Genomic DNA, 22493 nt, shown 5'->3' with positions numbered 1-22493 from the left:
CCACGTGGACTACAGGTGCCTGCCACATCATCCAGCTAACTGCTGGTTATTTTAAATTTGAAACACAGCGCCATCTGCTGACTACCATACAAACAACTACTTTCAAGTTTGTCTTGCAATTACTTCATAAACTAATTAAGTATTTCTTTTGGCGTGGGGATGGATGAAAAAATTACTGCGCTACTAAGGGCACTGTGAACTGAGAAAATGTGGGAACCTCTGAGCTAAAATCTAAATGGTGAAACGATGGGCTTGGAAGAAACCAAATTTTAGTACCATCATTTGCCTCTTTAGGAAAGGCAAATCAAAATCAATTCCTGGATAGTTCTACAAATGAAATCCGAGGTGCTCTCCCCAGGCCCCTGGCCTCTCCTTGAGGTCTGGTTTCTTGGGGCTAAAAGGTGCTGCTTGGTCACTTGCATGGAATAGAGCAGTTGTGTTCTCCAGAGAAAGATGGGAAGCACAGGGGCTGCCAGGAATGGGCATGTGGCAAGTTTGCACAAGGTTGTTGGACTTCAGAGAAATGAGAAAAGATGGAAAATTTACAGAGAATCCCACAAAACCGAATTGGCTACCATGATGAAGTATATATGTGAAAAGTTATCTCCAATTCTGGCTCCTAAAAGCATCTTCGCCCTGGCTTCTGTTCCTTTTCCTGTTATTCCTTCTTTTGCTACTGATTTTCTAGGTGAGGTAATTTGAGGATTTTCACCGCTGAAATTATTTTTTATGAGGCTCTGAGACAGCACCAAGCTGTTCTAGAACCTAACAAATGGCTAAGTAATCAAGGGCCCTGGATAATGAGTAACCACAATTTATCTGCATCCACAGGAAAAATTCCACTGAGGCACCTTTAAATAAGCATTTGTCATAAAACAAAATATGCCAGGCTAGAGAAACTATGGAAATAGGCAGTCTCATTTCAATTTTTCAACATTGAGTAATCCTAACCTAGCTAGGACTTTAAAATTTTTACCCCAAATCTTGAGCATGTGACTGAATGACATTTACTCAGCCGCCAGAGAGAAGACAACATAGTTTTGGTCATTTTTATCTTACTTCGAAGTAGTAATTCACTCCTTTGTTTTTCCCCATGTCCTAAAGTTTACCTAACCTGCCAAACTCACCTAAAGACATCAGTTAGAAGAAAGGGTTGGTGATGTGTGTTGTCACAGCAACCTTGATTTCTTCTTTTTTTTTTCTGAGACAGAGCCTCGCTCTGTCGCCCAGGCTGGAGTGCAGTGGCGCCATCTCGGCTCACTGCAAGCTCCACCTCCCGGGTACACGCCGTTCTCCTGCCTCAGCCTCCCGAGTAGCTGGGACCACAGGCATCCGCCACTACGCCTGGCTAATTTTTTTGTATTTTTAGTAGAGATGGGGTTTCACTGTGTTAGCCAGGATGGTCTTGATCTCCTGACCTCGTGATCCGCCTGCCTCGGCCTCCTAAAGTGCTGGGATTACAGGCGTGAGCTACTGCGCCCAGTCAGCAACCTTGATTTCAATGATTACAGAGGGGCGGGGTACCATCTGTATCTTCTGAAGTTTGGAAGTAGCACAGGGCACATTTTAATTAAATGCAATCCCAATTCAATACAACACTATAAATTCCTGGAGTTCCACATCATGGTATTTTACCATTATTAGAACTACATGCCCCTTTTATCAAACACATGATACACAATACATCAATGAAAAGCTCAAACACAAAAAACATTTGGCAACTCAAGCAATGAGCACACATCAATCCAACTGGTGGTAAATTTACCTAATTTATCTCTTAATTTGCCTACATCATCTGCAATTAGAGGAAGATGTAGGGTTGACACCTTATATACTACAATTTCAGGCAGACGGCAAGAGTTAGCAGCTTTAACTCTTGAAATAGTTGGTTCATTTTTAATGTAATTTAATTAATTAATTTTTTTGAGACAAGGTCTTGCTCTGTTGCCCAGGCTGGAGTGTGGTGGTGCGAGCTCAGCTCACTGCGACTTCCGCCTCCTAGGCTCAAGAGAGCCTCCCGCGTAGGTGGGACTACAGGCATGCACCAACATGCCTGGCTAAATTTTTGTATTTTTTTGTAGAGACGGGGTCTTGCTGTGTTGCCTACGCTGGTCTGAAACTCGGACTCAAGCAGTCTGCCCACCTTGGCCTCCAAAATTGCTGGGATTACAGACAAAAGCCACTGTAGCCAGCAAGTTGGTCCTTTCAAATAGGACAGACTAGAGCTGACGAAAAAATCTCAAAAAACTAACATCACTACAGAAGAGCATCCCAGATTGATAACATGCCCAGAATTTCACAATTCTGGGGCCAATAATGCTTACGGCTTGTCCAGACTGTTCTACATGGACATGTCTGCAGGCTTCAGTAATGGCCTTCTGGAAGACTCATTATCTCCAAGTCCCTTCCTGGTTGGGTTTTACACCATCTCCCCACTTGGCCAGGCCTGTACAGAACTTGCTGTCCCTTAAGCCGGCTCAGGGATGGGAAGAAATTTGTATACCCCAACTTTTCTTTTTCCCTAACCTTCTTCTAATCCCTTCACAGCCACTTTTCATATCTCATTCAGAAGCCACCCCACAGATCCAAGTAAAAGGAAAGGCAAGAAGCTTTTTACTGCCTATACCTTTTCCCTATAGTTACTAGAGCATGTGGATAGGGGTGAGGAACAAATGAAGTCCAGGTTTCTGAAGATAAACCCCTATTTCTTCTGGATTCTAACCACAGACCTTTTAAAGGTTCACAATCTAAGTCAAGGACACATGTTTTTTATTTCATCAAGTCAAAGAATGGCAGATAAGACAGAATAAAAGAATTAGAACAAGCTTTCCTGTAGAGAAGCTTATAATATACATACTACTATTCTTCAGGGCCAATTTACTCTTAGTTAAGAAAAATAAGGCTGAACAGGTGCAGTGGCTCACGCCGGTAATCCCAGGACTTTGGGAGTATGAGGCGGGTGGATCATTTGAGGTCAGGAGTCTGAGACCAGCCTGGCCAACATGGTAAAACCCCATCTCTACTAAAAATACAAAAATTAGCCAGGCATGGTGGTGCATACCTGTAATCCCAGCTACTTGGGAGGGTGAGGCAGGAGAATCGCTTGAACCCAGGAGGCAAAGGTTGTAGTGAGCTGAGATCATGCTGCAGCACTCCAGCCTGGGCAACAGAGCAAGACTCCATCTCAAAAAAAAAAAAAAAAAAAAAAAAGGCGGAAGTGCTGGCTCAAGCCTGTAATCCCAACACTTTGGGAGACTGAAGTGGGCAGATCACCTGAGGCCAGGAGTTTGAGACCAGCCTTTACTAAAAATACAAAAATTAGCCAGGCATGGTGGTGCATGCCTATCATCCCAAATACTTGGGAAGCTGAGGCAGGAGAATGGCTTGAACCTGGGAGGCAGAGGTTTCAGTGAGCCGAGACTGCACCATTGCACTCCAGCCTGGGTGACAGAGCTAGACTCTGTCGCAAAAAAGAAAAAAAAAAAAGAGGCCAGGTGTGGTGGCTCACGCCTGTAATCCCAGCACTTTGGGAGGCCGAGGTGGGTGGATCACCTGAAGCCAGGAATTGAAGACCAGCAGGGCTAACATGGCAAAATCCCATCTTTACTAAAAATAATAATGATAACAACAATAATTACAAAAATTAGCTGAGTATGCTGGGGCAAGCCTGTAATCCCAGCTACTTGGGAAGCTGAGGCAGGAGAATCACTTGAATACGGGGAGCAGAGGTTGCAGTGAGCTGAGGTCGCGCCACTGCACTCTGGCCTCGGTGAGAGAGCGAGACTGTCTCAAAAAAATAAATAATAAAATAAAAATAAGGCAGATTTTTTTTTTTCAATCATACCATCCTTATACACAAAGTAATGAATATAATGCCATCAAAATGTGGTATATAAATTTTTGGACAGAGGCTAAAGAGGTAAAGTTTTTATAGTGCTTGTAAGAACAAACTCCTACTTAGAAGCTATAGTTTTAACACCAAATCTGAAGAGAGATATGGGATAGACTAAGACCACGGTCTAGGTATTTCCTCCATAGATATGAGGGACAGGAGATGGAAAAGTTAAAACAAAAACCTATGACACTGTTCTGAACAGGACAGACCTGCAGCCAAAGCACTGCATGTTTATACATTTTAGGACTCTGCTCCACCTTTAGGAGTGTCAATATTAAAGTGGTTATGGTAAAGAAAAAAAGTGTCACACCAAGTTTAAAATTAAAACCAGGTAAAACTTCCTCCAAAGCCCCTAGTTTTGAATATTCCAGATTGAGTCTTCATGATTTTATAAACTTCTATACTAGCAATCAAGATTAAAACAATTACAATGGTTTAGAAACCGTGGGTGATAATTTTTTCTCTTAGTTTATCTCTACCATCTTTGGTTAGGAGAGAATGCAGGGCTGACATCTTTTTATATACTACAATTTCAGGCAGACAGCAAGAACCGCCTCATATTCCTAAGGTTAATTTCAAATTAAAAACTTTTATACCAGACAAGATACTGCCTCTTTAACATTCAGCAATAGTCTGACTTTCTTATGTTGAAGGCTATATGAAAATGACTATTCTAAAATTATGCAATTAGTGTGTCAAACAAATGTTCTGAGTTTTAAACATAGTATCCTTTGAAACCAAAGCAATAAAACATCCTTTCATTCATGATACCTATATATTCCACCCCCATAAAAGGACATACCCTAAATATTTAGCAAAACCATAAACGAATCACTGGAAACTTAGGAGAATATCTTTTTTTGAGGAAGAATCTCACTCTGTCACCCAGGCTGGAGTGCAGTAGCACCATCTTGGCTCACTGCAAGGCTCTGCCTCCCAGGTTCACGCCATTCTCCTGCCTCAGCCTCCCGAGTAGCTGGGACTACAGTTGCCTGCTACCACACCTGGCTAATTTTTTGTATTTTTAGTAGAGATGGGAGTTTCACCGTGTTAGACAGGATGGTCTCGATCTCCTGACCTTGTGATCCGCCCGCCTCGGCTTCCCAAAGTGCTAGGATTACAGGCCACTGCGCCCAGTCAAGAATATCTTTTACATACAATTATACATATTGGAGTTTTAATCTGTTATTCTGACAGATATGGAACGATGATATGTTTCTGATACTGATATTCCTCAGCAGATATTTACTCATTCTCTTTACAAGATAAATTAATACAGACATGCTCCAAATATATTCTATGACCCAATTAACTGGATCAAAACTGAAAAAAATACATGCTTTAGTCAGTACCTATTCAACACAACAACAGTTTGCATGCTATATAAGGCTAAATTAACCAGAGGTCTACCACATGCTCATAGCACCTCCAAGAAAGGTCAGCCAGTAGCCTAAGAAACACTCTAAACACAATTTTAAGTCTATTTAAGGCAAAAGAAAGGTCCAAGTGGCTTCTGCCAGGTGTCTTATGATAACCAATTAGGTATGGCTTACCTGTGAGGTATCCTGCTGTTTGTGACTCAGAAATGAACAAATCATGTTTCTGATCTTTGAAGGCACTCCAGACTGAAGAACGACACAGGATTTCATTCACCTAGGGAAGTAAAACACGCCCTTTGAACATAAAATCAAGGGCTGGATGTTGGAAGACAAAAAGAAAAACCAACTTCCAAAGCAACAAGGAAGAAGGCCAGTGAAGAAAGACCCAAATATGGAGCAAGAACTAGCATTCACCAAACACGCCATAGCAGGCACTGTGCCAGACACATCTCATTAAGGCAGACCCAAAGAAGTCCTCGAGTCAGTCGTCCTGCTAAAGCTGGACTCTATTATTTGAACCTACAATTACTGCTTATATGTAATTCAAGGAGGAAGATTCCTATGCAGAGTATTTTCTTGTGACAGTAACAGATGGCTTGACAGTGTATGGGCTGATGAGCTATTCTCAAGGAAGGAGTTTGGGGAGAAGATACTGTCAAATTGAGCTAAAACTTAAAGCAGTCTTTCAAATTATGACCTAAAGACGTTTATGAAACAACCAGGAGGGTTATGAACAGTATGCTTGAAAAAATAAAACTGGTTAATATAGAAAGCATCAGAGTATCAGAAGTAAAATGTGTACATGTATGTACTTGAAATACATACACATATGAGTATAAATAATATATGTGTGGGAATATGCACTAAACTAAGATGAACGATATTTCTGGGTGACAAAACATTCAGGAAATGCCAACTTAGTGAATATCTTTTGCACATCAATGTTCATATCAAATATTTTACTGAGCACCTCTTATGTGGTAGGCACAGTGAACACAAATACGAGAAAGACAGACTGTCTCTGAAGTGCTTACAATCTAGTAGGGGAGACAGTCAAATAATTCCGTGGTAAGAATTAAAGCAGGGTTATCCAAGGGGACCGTGTGAGTCCAAGGAAGGGGGCACCTGCTCCAACCTTGGAAGGAAGCAATAGTGAAGTGATTAGTTGTAAAGCTGGTAGGGGAGTTCCTATTTAGAAACTACTATACCTCTTTCCTCCCCTGCCTAGGGTGTAGAAAGTGGGTGTCAGGATTACTTTGCTAATTTCATTACCAGGAATCCTGAGGCAAGTCAAGGACAAGACAACTGCCTGCAAGTGGTACGCAGGAGAGCCTCTGATTGGCGTTTAGAACACTCATAGGCAAAACCCAAGAACATACTTTTTAAAACACACTAGTTAATGACTGCAGCAATACATGCTGCTTCTCTTCCTTAATATCATTTTAAATCATTTAAATGATCATATCGATAGAATGACAATGGCATGAAAAATGTTTCTTTACTTGAAACATACAAATCCAGTAAATTCACTACAGGAAAGCTGTAGCTGAAGTCAGTTAAAACCTGTAGAAGATTAGCAGATAACCCAAATGTCCATCAACAGATGAATGGACAAGCAAACTGGAGCATTTACATACAATCACATATTTAGACATAAAAATGAAGCATTGATAACATGCATGATGCTTAAAAACATGCTCAGTGACAAGACAGACACAAAGGGTCACATGTGTATGATTCTATTTATATGAAATACGCAGAAGAGGTAAATCCAGAGACAGAAAACAGATTGGTGGGTGCCAAAGGTTGGGGGAAGGAAGAAAGGGAGAGTAGCTCCATTTCAGAGGTGATGAAAATGTTTTGGAACTAGATACAGTGGAATTTGCACAACACTGTTAATGTCCTAAATGCCAATTAACTATTTACCATAAAATGGTTAATTTTATGCTATGTAAATTTCATGTCAATAAAAATGAGCATTAGTAGATGGGGCTATATAGTAACAATGAATGAGGAACTCCTTAGAGGCAATAATAAAAATAAAACCGAGGAGGAAAATTAAATTACTGAACAGGCCTGAAGTCAGCAAATACGGGGAGCTGAAATACACTAATACACACAGGAAAAATGAAGTCACGACAAAAGAAAAAAAAAACCCAACACTTTATAAGCACCAGCAAGAAAGGAAATGAAAACAAAAATGATGTTCTACATCTTTTAAAATAGCATTATGGGATGGTTAATGAATTTCGTTATCACTACCCATGAATAACTCCTAGAGCTGAAAGTTAAGCAGCACTAAATGCTGCATATTCCGTGCTAAAGGTTTCCAGCATTTTTCTTCCTGAAGTGTACAACATGCCATCACTATCCAGGAGAATCCTCTTGAACACTGAGTGTACGGTTTATGCTTTTTCATCAGTTATGAGGTAGGTATGCAAGTCCATCCTTGGGCTCTGGATCTTCTCCAGTTACAGCCAACAGAACCGTATCTGTAAGTGGAACTCGAACACAGGTTCGTGGATCATCCACAGCCAAGACCCTGGCTTTCAGAAAATCAAAAGTTGCCTCTAAGCAGACTCACCTGTTCTCCATACTGCAAACTTCGAGTCATTGCCTTGAGAGCTTTAACAATCTGAGCCTTAGTGGCTGCTGGGCTGTCCAGGTTTTCAAGACCAATGCCTTCGAGTAATTTTAAGAGGTATGGAACCAAATCTGCTTTCAGGGCCTAGAAAAAATATTAAGCATATATAAACACACAGAAAAAATGCAAATCATCCACTGAAGAAATAATTTTACCCCCAGGACCATACCTGGAAGGCAGCCTGTGCACCATATTTTAATGCCATACACAGGCTTACGTAGCTAATGATATTTTTATTTAATGAGATCTTATTCTGTGCCATCAACCATCCTAAATGCTATACATCAATTATTTTATTCAACTAATGCACAAAGGGTAAAACAGTAAAAAACACAGAGCTGGGCAGTACTAAAATATATATCTGGAGCCAGAAAATATAGAACCTGAGCTTTTAGCTCCTGCACTGGGCTGCCTGCCCTAGTAACACTGTACTAACAGGCAACGATCTCTGAAATACGTTAGTATATTTTCATATTTTCTTCAAACATCAATCTTTGTAGTCATCGTACATTTCATATCAGCCTAATAAAAGCTGAATAATCTAGTATCACCATTTTCACTATCCATTTTGAAACTCAGAGGGAATAGGTAGAAATAAGACACTTAGTGAGTGCACCTCTTTTTTCAGGGACTATTCTCATAACAACCCTGCGAGATGTCATAACCTTATTTTACAGATGAGAAATCTGAGCATTTTAAGGTTAAATATCACATCTGAGGTCAGAAAGCCAGTAAGTGGTAGTACCAGCTCATGTTCTTTCCTACACATCATACTCCTCAAGCCAATCACAAGTCTGAACCTCAGAGCACCCAATATCTCTTTGAGATGTACCCAACAGCTCTGCTTGCCTCAGTGAGGGTCCAGCGGGTAAGGCTGAGGAGCTGGGAGAATGGGAAGCCCAGATAATAAAGATGCAGGGCCTTGTATTCTGTCTAAGGATACCAGATGTCCCTTAGTCATCTGGCAGGTAATGAGAAACCACTGAATGGTTTTTAAGATGAAGAATGGCTCAGTTATATTTCAGAATTCTATTTAAACACTTTATTATTTTTTATCATATCTATTTATGGGAAATAAAGTGATGTTATGACACATGCATACAATGCAGAATAATTAAATCAAGCTAATCAGCATATCTACCATTACAAATACTTATTTTTTTGTGGAAACATTTAAAATCTACTCTTACCAATTTTGAAATATACAATGTATTATTAACCATAGTCACCATACTGCACAATAGATCTTAAAAGCCTTATTCTTCCTAACAGAAACTTTGTACTTTTTGACCAGCTTTTTCCCATTCTCCCCACCCCCAGCCTCTAGTAATCACCATTCTACTCTCTGCTTCTATGAGTCTGATTGTTTTAGACTCCACTTACAGGTCAGATCATGTGGTATTTGTTCTTTGAGTTACATTTTAGAAAGATCGCTTTTGTAAGTTTTTAAATTTATTGCATGTTTTTTGTTCTTTCAACATCTATCTACATGGATATCCATCAAGTCCAGTTTTCATTAGGTGGACAGTCTCTTTGAAAAAGGCATTATCTTGGCATGTTTCTTAAACATGACTTAAGAAACAAAGGAATAAATTAACAGAATAAATTTTTCCAAAGAGGATGAAGCACATTTTACAAATCAAGCTAAGCAAGCTAAGCTAAGCTAATTGCACAATGGATAGCCAAGATTTAAATTTTATACACCATAAAAGTACTTCGAGTTGGTAAGACTGTTGGCAGCTGGCCCCATTTTTCTGTGTGTGTCTATATACACACACTAATATACATGTATATATGCATACACATAAACACACACATATTATATACACTGTGTATGTATGTGTATGTATATATAAGATATAAAATTGTGTATACACAAACTCACAAGTGAACTCTCATCAACCTTAAGGAAACCAAATCAGTACCAAATAAGTGAAAGTCTATTTGGTATGTTTGCTTTCCTAAAATAGTGCTAAATCTAGAAAGTCACTTACTTGTGCTACTAATTCACTCTGCTCCTTCTGAAACATTCGATTAATTGCTTCACAGGCTAGACCAACAGTATCTGCTCGCTTTTTCATTCCATTCATCAGTGGGCCAATGGTCTCTAAAGATGCCATGGCTCGAACACACAGCTAAGTGCCAAAAGAGAAGGTTACTTGTAGAGTAACAATATTTATATAACATGGTAAATCCTATAACAAAATAAGTAAATACGTAAAAAAGAATCCCTTTCAGTTTAACAATGAACTGAACCAAAATTTAATCTATTAATTATATCATCTAAACTGGTATCTATCAAAACTGATTTGATAGATACCAGTTTTGATAAACCCAGAACTAATAAAATACCATGTGGTTCGTATGCAAAAAGACACATGGCAGAAAGGGGATTTATATAATACTACAACTTATATCAGTCAAGAAGGGAGCGCACATAAATTCTGGAGCTTATAAGCTACTAAGTGATTCATCAATACCTCATTTTCAGACAAGGCATGGATAACGCGAATGGCACTCTTAGGAATGGCATTGTTCCTATGATTCATTGCCTGGATAACTTTGGGAAGATGGCCCAATGGCGGGACCTGATCTGCCAGCTGAGGCTGTGCACTGAAGAGACACACTGTTGCCATTGTCAAGGTTTCCAGAGTTTCTCCCTGCAGGTGTAAAACAAAAATAAATCAACTATAAAATACTCACACCATCCTAAATATCCAAGGTAATGTATTTGGTGTTCAAAACTAGGGATTCAAAAGTTCTAAGTGCTGATACTTGAAAACAGACTCACGAATCTGAAGAGAACAACGAACTTCCCATTTTCTTTGATAAAAGGAATGAATCCAAAGGACTTTAAGAATGTGCTATTTTAATATAAGCAAGATTTCACTAGGTTAGGTATACCTAATTTCTACTGCAGGTTTAAGAGATCATGTCCCAAATGATATTACTAGAAATTTTTAGACCATGTTGCAGGTATGTTAGTGTCAGAACAATAATCCAGAAGAATGAAGAACTAGTGAAATGTTTTTCCCAGTTTCATTAAAAATCCTACCATTTAACATGTCTGGCTCCCACAAAGCACTTTCTATTGTGGATAACGGATTGGAAAGACCTTCAGCTTATACCACTAGATGCACATATCCAGAACCATAATAAAATGCATCTTAAATTAACATTAAAATTGGAATGTGTCCAAAAAGAAAGGTGACATAGGAGGAAACTGCTGTGTGCTTTCCCTAAGTTTTAGCTTCTGAGAACTGCATTTTCCAAGCAAACTATGTATGTAGTAAAAATCCTCTTAGAGGAATATGACTACGGAAAGTAGCACTGGTAAATACTTGGCAAGCTAATCATGTTTCTAAAATATGTTTTACTAAGCTAATGATAATAACTAATAATTTCTAAGCACTTGAAATGTGCCAGACATTATGTTAAGTATTCTATATATATTAACTCATTAGAACCTCAGCCTCAGAGACAGGTGCTATGATTATTCTATAAACGCAGCAACTGAGGCAGAGTCATGGGGTATTGCCCAAGGTCACAGAGCTGGTCAGTGGTATGGCTGGGACCACCTAATAACACAACTCAGGCTCTTAATCACCTTATTCTGTAGCCAGGCTGTTTAATTCAACAACAATCATGTAGGTCAACTGTCTTCCATCTCAACAAAATCTTAAAACTTCTGAAAACAAAAAAGACTTTGAAAAACAAAATCTTATATACTATCAGGGTATTTGGCTTGGCAAACCAAGAACAAAGCTACCTTTTCACTCACTCCTGCTTCCCAGGTAGCCTCAGCCACAGATACAGGATTCAGCCACATAGTTACTACTCTTCTATCAATTTCTTTGACTAGGGTTATCCCTGCCATATACATAGAGTGTAGCACATGCCCAAGCAGAACACACTCTCAGAGGAACACTGAACACTTAGGTTTCTCCTTAAAATTACATATTCGTTAGAGATGGACAGTAAAAACCTCCTTTTAGGGCTTCTGTAATTTTTAGAAATAGCATCCTCTCAGTATAGATACCTTTAACTTTGGTTCATAAACATACTAAAGAGCTTCGCTTTTGAACATGGCAAAAAATGATCGAGGGGCATGTGTGAATTTAAATGTGGCTGCTACACTGAAAGAGCTGGCCAGTTCCTAATTCACGGTCTTTGTGAATAAGGTTGTAAGAGAAACACCAGTCTAGTTAGCAGAGTCTTTGAAATGTTTTGCTGATGACTGAAGCTTACATGAGGATTGTTCTTCTCTAGGAGCTCAGTTAATTTTTCTAACAGTGCAATAAGAAATTCTCTAGGCTTTCTTAGAACCCAGGCTGGTTGTGCAATAAAGATCCTCAAGAAGACTCCTCCAACAGCAAGTTCACCCTCTGCTTCTCCAAACACCACGGCAAAATCTTCAGGTAACTTTAAATAGAGAAAGAACCACAGTCAAGGCACTCAATAATCTTGAAGCTAGAAATGCACACTATATTAAAGAATTCTTTATAATGTTAATCAGTCCACAAATAGCCATTAATGTAATCAAATTATGAATTTTTTCTTAATAAAGTTCAGAATGGGTGCTCTTCTTACTAACTTCAAAAGTAAGTATTCCAATTTTTATGTTTGAAGCCTTATTTTCCAGGGGAATACCCAAGAGTCTTAACAACAAAGTAGTTATAGGTTGGCATTAAACTGACTCAGTAGAAAGTTAAAACAACTAAATCAACAGAAAATAAGATGTAAAATAAAAGCATATTTTACCTTCCAGTTTGCCTCAGGGTTGTCCTGCTGATTTTTAAAGTGCCTTGGGGAAAAAAAGGGATGAATACCAAACTTCAGTCACAAAATACATTTTCATTAATCTTTAGCATAAGTTTTAGAGGTGATAGGCACAGTAAGAAATGTTTGCCCTTCCCAGTGATTTTATTTAAAGGCTATAAATTATTACCTTTGTTTTTACTTACTCTAGCATCATTTCCCTAACTGTTGTGGACACTTTATCTCTGGAATTATCATTCCAAATTAACTCAGGATTTTCATGAGTTCCTTCAAAAATATGTACAGCAGCTTCAGGATTGTCTCTCATAGCATCCATGAAAACACTTGGTAGAAATTTCATTAACATAATTCGAACCTATAGGAGGAGGTTTGAGAATGAAAAAGACACCTATTGGAAATATCTCAATATTTTGTTTGTATTTTGCTAATAAGATAGAATATCAATATAATTTGCGTTATGACTTATGTGGGCCATAACCATTACCTAAAAGTTCTGAAGTGAAAAAGATAATCCTCGGTTTATGCAAAGGTACCTTTAAATAAGAGTCAGTACGACCTGATCCTACTTACCTATCAAGTTTCATTTTCTCTGTTCTGCCATGGTGACCAAAAAAAAAGTTTTATTTTTACCCCCTGCCTCAGTATCACTAGTATGGTAAAGTTCCCAGAGCACACCTCATAGGTCTTGCCTTACCTATGCAGAATGCCCTTAGCCAGGCCTGTCCCTTCCAACTCTCCCTTATAGCCCTGCCCGCACAAACTAATTTTTCTCATTCTACCTCTGTCTTACAAGTATTTTCTAGTGCATTTATTTTGTTGCATGTTTTATGTTATACTGTGTCTTTTTCCAAAAAAGGATTTAAAATGCAGTTTTTAAAAAATACATCTAGCATATACATACAGACAAAATGAAAATTAGTGCGAGGCATGGGGCAAAGGGAAAAACAAGGGTTGGAAAAGTGTTTTTCCTTCAGATCATCACGTTTATCTCTTCTCTGGGTCAAATTCTGGGCTCAAATCTTATCTTATGGAAACCCTCTAGGCCCAATCTTTCTTACTCATTGCTTGTATTCTCAGCCCTTGGCACATAACATATGCTTAAATACTTGAATAAATGAAGACTAATATGAAGTCAGTACACAAAAGAAACATAAAAAGCTCCGTAACTGCCGGAGATATACTACAAATTTAGCTCTGAATTTCCTAGAAGCCAATGAGCTAAATTTCAGTTACATAACAGAACACCCACAAAATAAAATCATGTCAGTTGCTTCAGAGACACCCAACTATTTCTGGAGGAAAAAAGCAATTTCTCCTGGGGTTCCCATGGAAGGGCATTTGTTATATATTAAATAAAACCACCAAGGTGAACTCAACAAGAGGTTTCACAGGCTTAATTCTTCCTATATTCCCTATGATGAGAGTATTGTGCTGCAATGTAACTAAACTCTACAAAGGACAAGAGAAGGTAGAGAAAGTGATTAAGTATGTCCTTCTTGGCCATCAGCTCCCTGAGTGTAAGAACAATGCTTGACCTGCTCACTGTGGTATATCTGCCCCTAGTAGCTCATTCTCACAAAGACCAGAGAAAAACATGCCAAAGAAGCACCTAAAAGTTAGAGCAGGACTTAAAGGCCATTTATTTTAATTTTTTCACTGTGGAGCTAAAGACAGACAAGTTACCCAAAGTCATTAAGTCCGTGATCTGTGACTCATAAAAAGAGTTTTGCTCAGAACATTATGCTGCCATCTTGCTATACCAGGCCAATTACTTCACCTTTAATACAATTGCTTATTGCTGTTTTTTATCTTTTTTTTTTTTAGACAGGATCTCACTCTGTTACCAGGCTGGTGTACAGTGGCTTGATCATAGCTCACTGCAGCCTCAAACTCCTGGGCGTAAGTAATCCTCCCTCCTTAGCCTCCTGAGTATCTAAGATTACAAGTGCACTACCATGCTTGGCTAATTTCTAACTTTTTTTTTTTTTGTTAAGAGATGGGGTCTCTCTACCTCACTCAGGTTGGTCTTGAACTCCCGGCCTTAAGCAATCCTCCTGCCTCAGCCTCCTGAATAGCTGGGACTACAGGCATGAGTCACTGTGCCTGACTGTTGTGTTTAAGGTTATTAACAAAATCTTCTTCTGAAACATACTTAGCTGTCTAATAAGAATCACTGTTGAAATCATTCTACATAAATTTTAGGGCAGAAATATCTGATATGTCTTAACAGATTTCATTATATACTAGTATTTTAAAAAACTCCTAATAACTAACCTGTTTTAAAGTATTTTATAGCTTGAAACAAAAATTGAAATTTTTATGGCAAGCAAACTAAATTTGAAGTAATAACCTTTTCAGAAGTGAACTATATGCTCGTAATAAGCTGTATTTGTAAGTGACTGCTACAGAAATCATCTATTGACCAGTTGGGTGAACTTAAAATGTCTTATTTAAGAGCTATATTTATGAGTCTTAACAAGTTGATACGAAAGCAAACTTTAATTGTACTTAGGATAACTGTCTTAACATGAGTCCTTTCATTTCTAAGTTTACTTAATCTAACCTACTGTCATCTCATACTTTTTAAAAAGGCACATTATTTGATCAGCTGTACAAAATCAAAAGTCTCTTCCTATCATATTTCTGAGAATGCTTTAGTATTCTAATTTAATTCAATTAATGAATGACCCAAGTCTATCATCAGTAAAAAGCAGTATTAAAGCTAATTTTACCAGGATGTTTAAAGCATTTCAAATGCTAAGAACTACATACGTTTATTACTCACTGGTGTGTATACTATTAAACATTTGAGCAAAAAACTTACATAAGGCAAATACTGTGACCATAAACCTTCAGTTACGTTCAGGTTACTCAGCTATTGTTGAACAGGGGTTGGCAAACAAGGGGTCACATCTGGCCTGCCATCTATTTTTGTATATAAAGTTTTGTTGGAACACAGCCACATCCATTTGTTCATTTACTGTCCATGGCTATTTTCCTGTCACAACAGGAGAGCTCAATTTTTGTAACAGAGATCACATGCCCCACAAAGGATATAATATTGACTACATGGTCCTCTGATACGGTTTGGCTGTGTCACCACCCAAATGTCATCTTGAAGTTCCACATGTTGTGGGAGGGACTCGGTGGGAGGTAACTGAATCACAGGGGCAGGTCTTTCTCGTGCTGTTCTGTTCTCATGATAGTAAGTCTCAAGGGATCCGAGGGTTTTAAAAAGGGAGGTTTCCCTGCACAGTCTCTCCTCTCTTGTCTGCTGCCATGTGAGACATGTCTTTCACCTTCCACCATGATTGTGAGGACTCCCCAGTCACGTGCAGATGTTAAGTCCAATAAACCTTTCTTTTGTAAATTGCCCAGTGTCGGGTATGTCTTTATCAGCAGCATGAAAATGGACTAATACACCCTTTATAGAAAAAGTTTACTGGTCCACCCCTACCTCACACCATGGATAAAAATTAACTCAAATGGATCAAAAACATAAACCTAACAGCTTATACTATAACACCAAGGAGAAAACATAGCCACAAATCTTTGTAACTGTGGATTAGGCAATGGTTTCTTAGACATGACATCAAAAGAACAAGCCTAACTAAAACGAAACTGGACTTTCTTAAAATTAAAAATTTTCGTGCTCCAAGAAAGTGGAGAAACAATCAGGAAAATGTGAAAAAATATTTGAAAATCATATCTATAATAAGGGACTAGTATCTAAAACATATAAAGAACAATTACAACTCAATAATAAAAAGATAAATAATCTCAACTTAAAAATTAGTGAAGGATGTAAATAAACATTTCTCTTAAAAAGTTGTACAAATGGCCAATAAGCACATGAAAACATTAGCCACCAGGGAAATGCAGATCGAAACCATGATATAACACATCATACCTACTAGGATGGTTGTCATAAAAGATATAACAAGTGTTAGAGAAGAAGATGATAAATACATTGCTAGGGGAATGTAAAATGGTATTGCCACTTTGGAAAACAATCTGACAATTCCTCAAAAGGTTTAATATAATATTATCATATGACTCAGAAATTCCACTCCTAATAAAAACACATGTCCACATAAAAACCTGTACACAAATGTTCACAGTAGTGTAATTTAGCAGAGCCAAAAAGTAGAAACAATCGATGTGTCCATTGAGATAAATGGATACCAAAACATGGAATACTATTTGGCAATAAAAATAAATTTACTAATATTTGCTACAACATATATGAAAACATTAAGTGACAGAAGTCAGTCACAAAAGACCACATATAGTATGATTCCATTTATATAAAAAATGCCCAGCATTTGGCAAATCTATACAGAAGGAAGTAGATTAGCGGTCGTCAGGTGCTAGGGGAAAGGGAGAATGGGGAGTGACTGCTAATAGAAATAGGGTTTCTTTTTGGGTTGATGAAAATCAAACCTAAAATTGATTATGGTTGCTCAATATGTGAATATACTAAAAACCACTGAATTGTACACTAGGTATGTGTGAACTGTATGGTATGTCAACAATATTAATAGCTCAAGAAAACTGTTACCAAAAAAGAAAAAAAAATTTTGGCCAGACACAGTGGCTCACCCTGCAATTCCAGCACTTTTGGAGGCCAAGGCAGGTGGATCACTTGAGCTCAGGAGTTTGAGACCAGCCTGGGTAACATGGCCAAACGTTTCCACCTCTACAAAAAATACAAAAATTAGCCAGGTGTAGTGGTGCATGCCTGTAGTGCCAGCTACTTGGGAGGCTGAGATGGGAGGATGGCTTGAGTCTGGGAGACAGCTTGCAGTGGGCTGAGACTGCACCACCGCACTTGCAGCCTGGGCGATAGAGCCAGACCGTCTCAAAAACAAAAAAATTTACTGACCACAGTTCTAGAATAGAATCTCTTGCAATTAAGGTGCTGATACTTGTGTTTTTTCTATACAGAAAGTTTAAGTGTAAAAACAGTCAGCTTGATAAAATTTGTTCCGCACATATTTCAAAGGTCAGAAATATAACCAAAGGGCTCAGTTGATTCCAGTACATATTTAAGCATCCAAAACACTATTGAAAAAATAACTAATATTAGATATTACAGTTATGTGCTACATAGCTCTAGCTTTAAGAAAATTCAATATTAAATATTAACTATTTTATAGACCCTCCCTGTAGGCTTCCAAATGTAATCTCCCTTGTCTCATCAACCCTACTGAAGACTATGAACTTATTACTAAAGTAAAACTGTTTCAGGTCTATGATAGATTCTCAATACCTAGACTGAGAGATCAAGCAAGAAAACAACTGAATACAATTTGTTTTATTAATGTAAAAAGTGTTTAATTAGCCTTGGCCTTTTTTTGTTTTCAAACTGAACTTTACATGGAGGCACAATGTGTACAAGCGAAGCCACTCTGGCTTTAGATAGAGGCAGGGGACCTTAGCCTCCCCCTTACCCAAAGTGCCTTTGTGGACTTGCTTGAATAATGATCCCTAAATATCAGTCCTAATAGACTTCAAAAGAATCACTTTGGAAGCATGTTAAGAATGGGCCCCACCCTAGATCTACTGAATCAGATTCTGAAAGTGGGACTCCTGAGCCTTTATTTCATGGTTCCCCTATGACTCTAAGGTGCTGCTTTGTGGTCAGGCACAGAGGATTCTTCAGTGAGTACTACTTGTGAAACTGACTTGGTAACAAAATAAAGGGACATTGATACCACTTGCACCTGAATGAAATTCTATTCAGAACTATTGCTTTAACAGGTTCCTGCTCTTCAAACTGGATCATGGATCCAGAGATCATCTGGTTATCTCCAGATTTGGGATAGAAGATCTCCCTGAAGAGTTAGAAGCCAGAGGTGCTGTTATACGCATGTCCCTATATGAATTCACTGCTGAGGGTGGCATGTCCTTAATAATTCAGGTGTGGAATATAAAAGACACAAACCACCATCTCCTTCACTAGTTATTTCCACAGGCCAATCCTTGAAGTGTGAAAGTCTAACCTATTTTCCGTCATAGTCTTGATATACTTTTTGTTCTCTCTTTGAGGGAGATGAACAGTTTATCATCATAATCCAAACATTCTCTTAAGACTTTTCAATTCCAGTACAGGCTGCCCTGACTCTAGTTTTCTCAAACAGTAATATATAAGAACAATTTCTGGAACGTCAATTTTCCAACTTTCACATCACATCATTTCTTTATCCACACCATCTCAGATTTTACTCAACTTCTTGAAATCAGTATCAAAGTAACAAAGCTTTAATAATTAATTTCCTTTCAAGAACTTATTTTGTGCCTACCTTTGGACCTATTAGTTTATCTGCTGTCATTTTGGCAAAAAGTTCTGCTGTCTGGGCTCGAACCTGTGGATGTGTTGAATTGCAGAACATATCCAGTAAGTAGATCAAAGCACCTATGAAGGAAAAAGAGAATTAGTGCTTATAAAGAATTTGACTTTTCTAATCAGAATTCATTTTCAACCATATTTCAACTCAATGTAGTTTTTAAAAACTGTAAACATTCTAAAGCATTCTTCTAGTTTATCAGGCTGTAAAATGCAGCTCAAAATAAGTTTCATTATACTGCACATGACTAGCTAAGAAAGCACTCTACATTACCCTTTGCCATTGCTTCTTTGATTATTTTTGTACTTGATGTCAAAGCATAAAGAGTTTCCAGAACAAGCTGACGACCTGCAGAGTAAAAGACATTTCAAGGAAGGCATCATCAGGTTAGCTTATATTTACTTGGCACCAGCTCTGTGTCAGGCACTTAACTAGATGTTCTACACAGGATGTCATATTTAATCTTCATAATAACCAGTGAGACAGGTATTTTCATGGCCATGTTATCAGTGAGGAAGCTGAGGTCCAGTTTAACCTGCCCAAGGTCTCACAGCTAGTAAGTGGTATAGTTGAGTTTTGTATGCAGGTCTGACTGACTCCAAAGTCCATACTCATAACCACTATAAAACCCTGTCTTCCTACCTCACTGTTCACTGCACATCCAAAAACCTTCTAATTTCCTGACACCCAGAGGACACTCTAATCAGGCATCTAAGATTTTTACCTGGTGCTACTGTCTTGAGGGAAAAAGTAGGAAGCAGCAGTTATAAGACCGGGTTCCATTCTAAGACATAATTGCATCCTTCTGGACAAAGCCTATATGCCTCTCACCCAGTCACTACCATATTATATGCAAGTATAGCTTACTGGACTTAACTCTTCTAGAGTCAAATGGGAATGACAGACAGGTGGCCAAAGGAATAAAGTGCTGGCAAATAAGGTAGAGGCTGCAAAGTATTAGGCTGACATGAAAACAACAAAAACAGTAACAATGTACAAAAACAGTAACAATGTACCTTAGCAAACAAAGTAAGATAATTTAGTCTGAAATCTGAATGATCGAGAGTAGGCTAAAATATCTAGATGCCAGCTATTTTCCCTGTAAGATTAAAATATTGACTGGAGTATATAAGTATAAAAATTATGAGTTCCATAACATCCTTTACTTCACCAACCAGTTTAGTTTTCATTGTTTGAAGTCTCACAAAGCTACTGAAAACCAAGAAAAAAGAAAAACAAACTAAGGTTGCAGGTATGATAAAAACAATCTGCAAATGACTTTACAAAGCTGCCATTTTAAAGACCTGTTTCAAGCATATCATGTATTGAAGAGAAAAAAAATTCCATAGAAATTCAACTCAATTTACCAAACATAACACCAAAAATAAGCAAGCCACTGGTATATAAGATGAACGATATGGTTCCTTCTCTTAAGGAGGTGGACAGACATGAATTCAAGATTAACATGACTTCCAAGGGATTGGCAAAGTCAACTAGGCAATGTATTCTGGTTACTGGTGAGTCTGGAGTTACATGTAATTGCCTACAAACTCAATATTCCTGCCTTTGAAAAGCAATCTTAGGGTTGGTTTTAGCATAATTACAAACCATTAGACTAGGTAATTGTATAGATTAGGGCAGGCTGTATTCAGGAAATAAGGTTGGGATATTTTTTAAACCACCTTGGTATTTTATCTTATTAATATCAAATCAGCAAAAGACAAAGTACACAGATTTGAACACTAAGCTGAATACAAGGCCATCAGTATCTTAAGCATGTTTTCTATCATCCAAGATTACTTATGTTTAATAAGCCATGAAATATTAGTTAATTCTCAATTACCCATGTGTGGATCTCAATAAACTGAAAATCCCAGGTTATTTTCCGTTGGTTTTGGACCTCTCTCACCCCCAATTTTCAAATTTTGACATGGGAAAAGCAAGACAGTAACCTATGTAAAACATAATTAGGAAGACAAATCTAGTGTAAAGAACACTTTAAAACTAAACATAGATGACATTTGTTTGAGGTTTTGTATCAATTATGCAACAACTCCCTTCCATGGGCTGATCCTGCTGTGGTTTCCAAAATTCCACCTGTATACATACTTGATGGCAACGAATGCAGAAGAGCCAACAAACTGGACAAAACCATTGATTCAGCAATATTGTTGACACAGTCTTGGTTAGATGTCACTATATTCACAACCTGAAAATTAATCAACAGGATAATAAAAGTTTCAGAAATAATTTTGAACCTAAATCAAATTAAGTCATATAGACTGTACAAGTGAGATAAATGCTTGGGGGACAAAACATTTAACTTTTAGATAAGAGTTTAATTTTAAAAGATTGCCTTTATTACTTTAATCTCTTTGGAAATAATACGTTGAGGTTTCTAAGAAGCCTTCAATCCTATACCCATACATGCTCCAGAACTAAGGTACATACTATAGTGTTTTCCAATTACAGAGTTTGGGTGGTGGCTGGTGATCAGGAAAATAATGATTCTCACTACTGGGACTTTTTTACTTTTAAAGGAAAAAAGTAAACGTCTTCAGCACCCAGCACAACAGACTGGGGTTTTCTTTCTATTATAAAGAAAAAGGTATGTTTTTCTTTCGGAAACAATGACCACTCAAATCTTTTAGAGTATACATCTAAACATCATTGGTCAGCGTCTCAGTGCAACATATCCTAGATTTAATAACGTTTATTTAAAAAGTTACAAGATGCTTGAAGGAATTAAGTAGAAAACATGTTTTTCAATTGAAATAACTTGCTTGTTAAGCTTGTTGACCAATTTAAAGTTATTTATTCTATTAAAAATCTGTTTTAAGCCAAAATGTTATCTAAGAACATGTTACACAAATTCATAAACCATCTATATAACTGTCACTGCAGAGTTACATTTGGTGTTCTGTGCAATAAACTGTGTTACAAAGATTAAGATCTCAGAAATAATCCTGGGAAGTCTGGGTTGCCTGGGCAAAGAACTACTTGTGACTAAGGACTTCTTGCTTCTCTCTCAGAAGAAAAGGCTACATTTAAACAGCATCCTATGAGACTAGTGGCTTCAATATCCTGAACAAGTGGACTCCAACTTCTCTTGGACTCTTAAGACCCATGGGTTCTGGCAGTTGGCTTTTTTAGGCCACTCCTATAACAGCAGCACACCCAGGTGTCTGTCTGTAACCCTCACAGAAAAGGTAGCTTTTGTATTAGATTTGTAAGAAGGGAGATCAGCTGAGGGGGAGGAACAAGGATCGCTCCTCTGGAATGCAAACCCACAGTATGTAGCCAACAGATATGGCCTCAATATGTCTCTCCATGGGAACACAGCAATCAGGGAAACGCTGCATCATCTTCTTGCTGATGTGTGGCTTCTAAGCTTCCCCAGTAAAGCCCATTCCTTAACCCATACCTGACACTGTACAACACTATCC

General features: G+C 38.0%; 1 protein-coding gene across 1 annotated transcript in view; it reads right to left on the bottom strand.

Annotated features, from left to right (window-relative positions):
• The window catches only part of DNAJC13 (DnaJ heat shock protein family (Hsp40) member C13), a 121165-nt gene that overhangs the window by 2886 nt on the left and 95786 nt on the right, over nt 1-22493 (bottom strand). Inside the window, exons 46-55 of the mRNA XM_001115526.5 lie at nt 21157-21256; nt 19321-19395; nt 19003-19115; nt 12883-13052; nt 12680-12722; nt 12167-12340; nt 10399-10578; nt 9913-10053; nt 7859-8002; nt 5449-5548 (exon numbers count right to left, since the gene is read on the bottom strand). Coding sequence (XP_001115526.2) covers nt 5449-5548; nt 7859-8002; nt 9913-10053; nt 10399-10578; nt 12167-12340; nt 12680-12722; nt 12883-13052; nt 19003-19115; nt 19321-19395; nt 21157-21256 — 1240 coding nt within the window. The remainder of the gene's footprint in view (nt 1-5448; nt 5549-7858; nt 8003-9912; nt 10054-10398; nt 10579-12166; nt 12341-12679; nt 12723-12882; nt 13053-19002; nt 19116-19320; nt 19396-21156; nt 21257-22493) is intronic.

Source organism: Macaca mulatta, chromosome 2 (assembly GCF_049350105.2).
Source record: "Macaca mulatta isolate MMU2019108-1 chromosome 2, T2T-MMU8v2.0, whole genome shotgun sequence".
In the NCBI taxonomy this organism is placed as follows: domain Eukaryota; kingdom Metazoa; phylum Chordata; class Mammalia; order Primates; family Cercopithecidae; genus Macaca; species Macaca mulatta.
The sequence above is the reverse complement of the archived record's forward strand: the minus strand, read 5'-3'. Positions and strand labels throughout refer to the sequence as shown.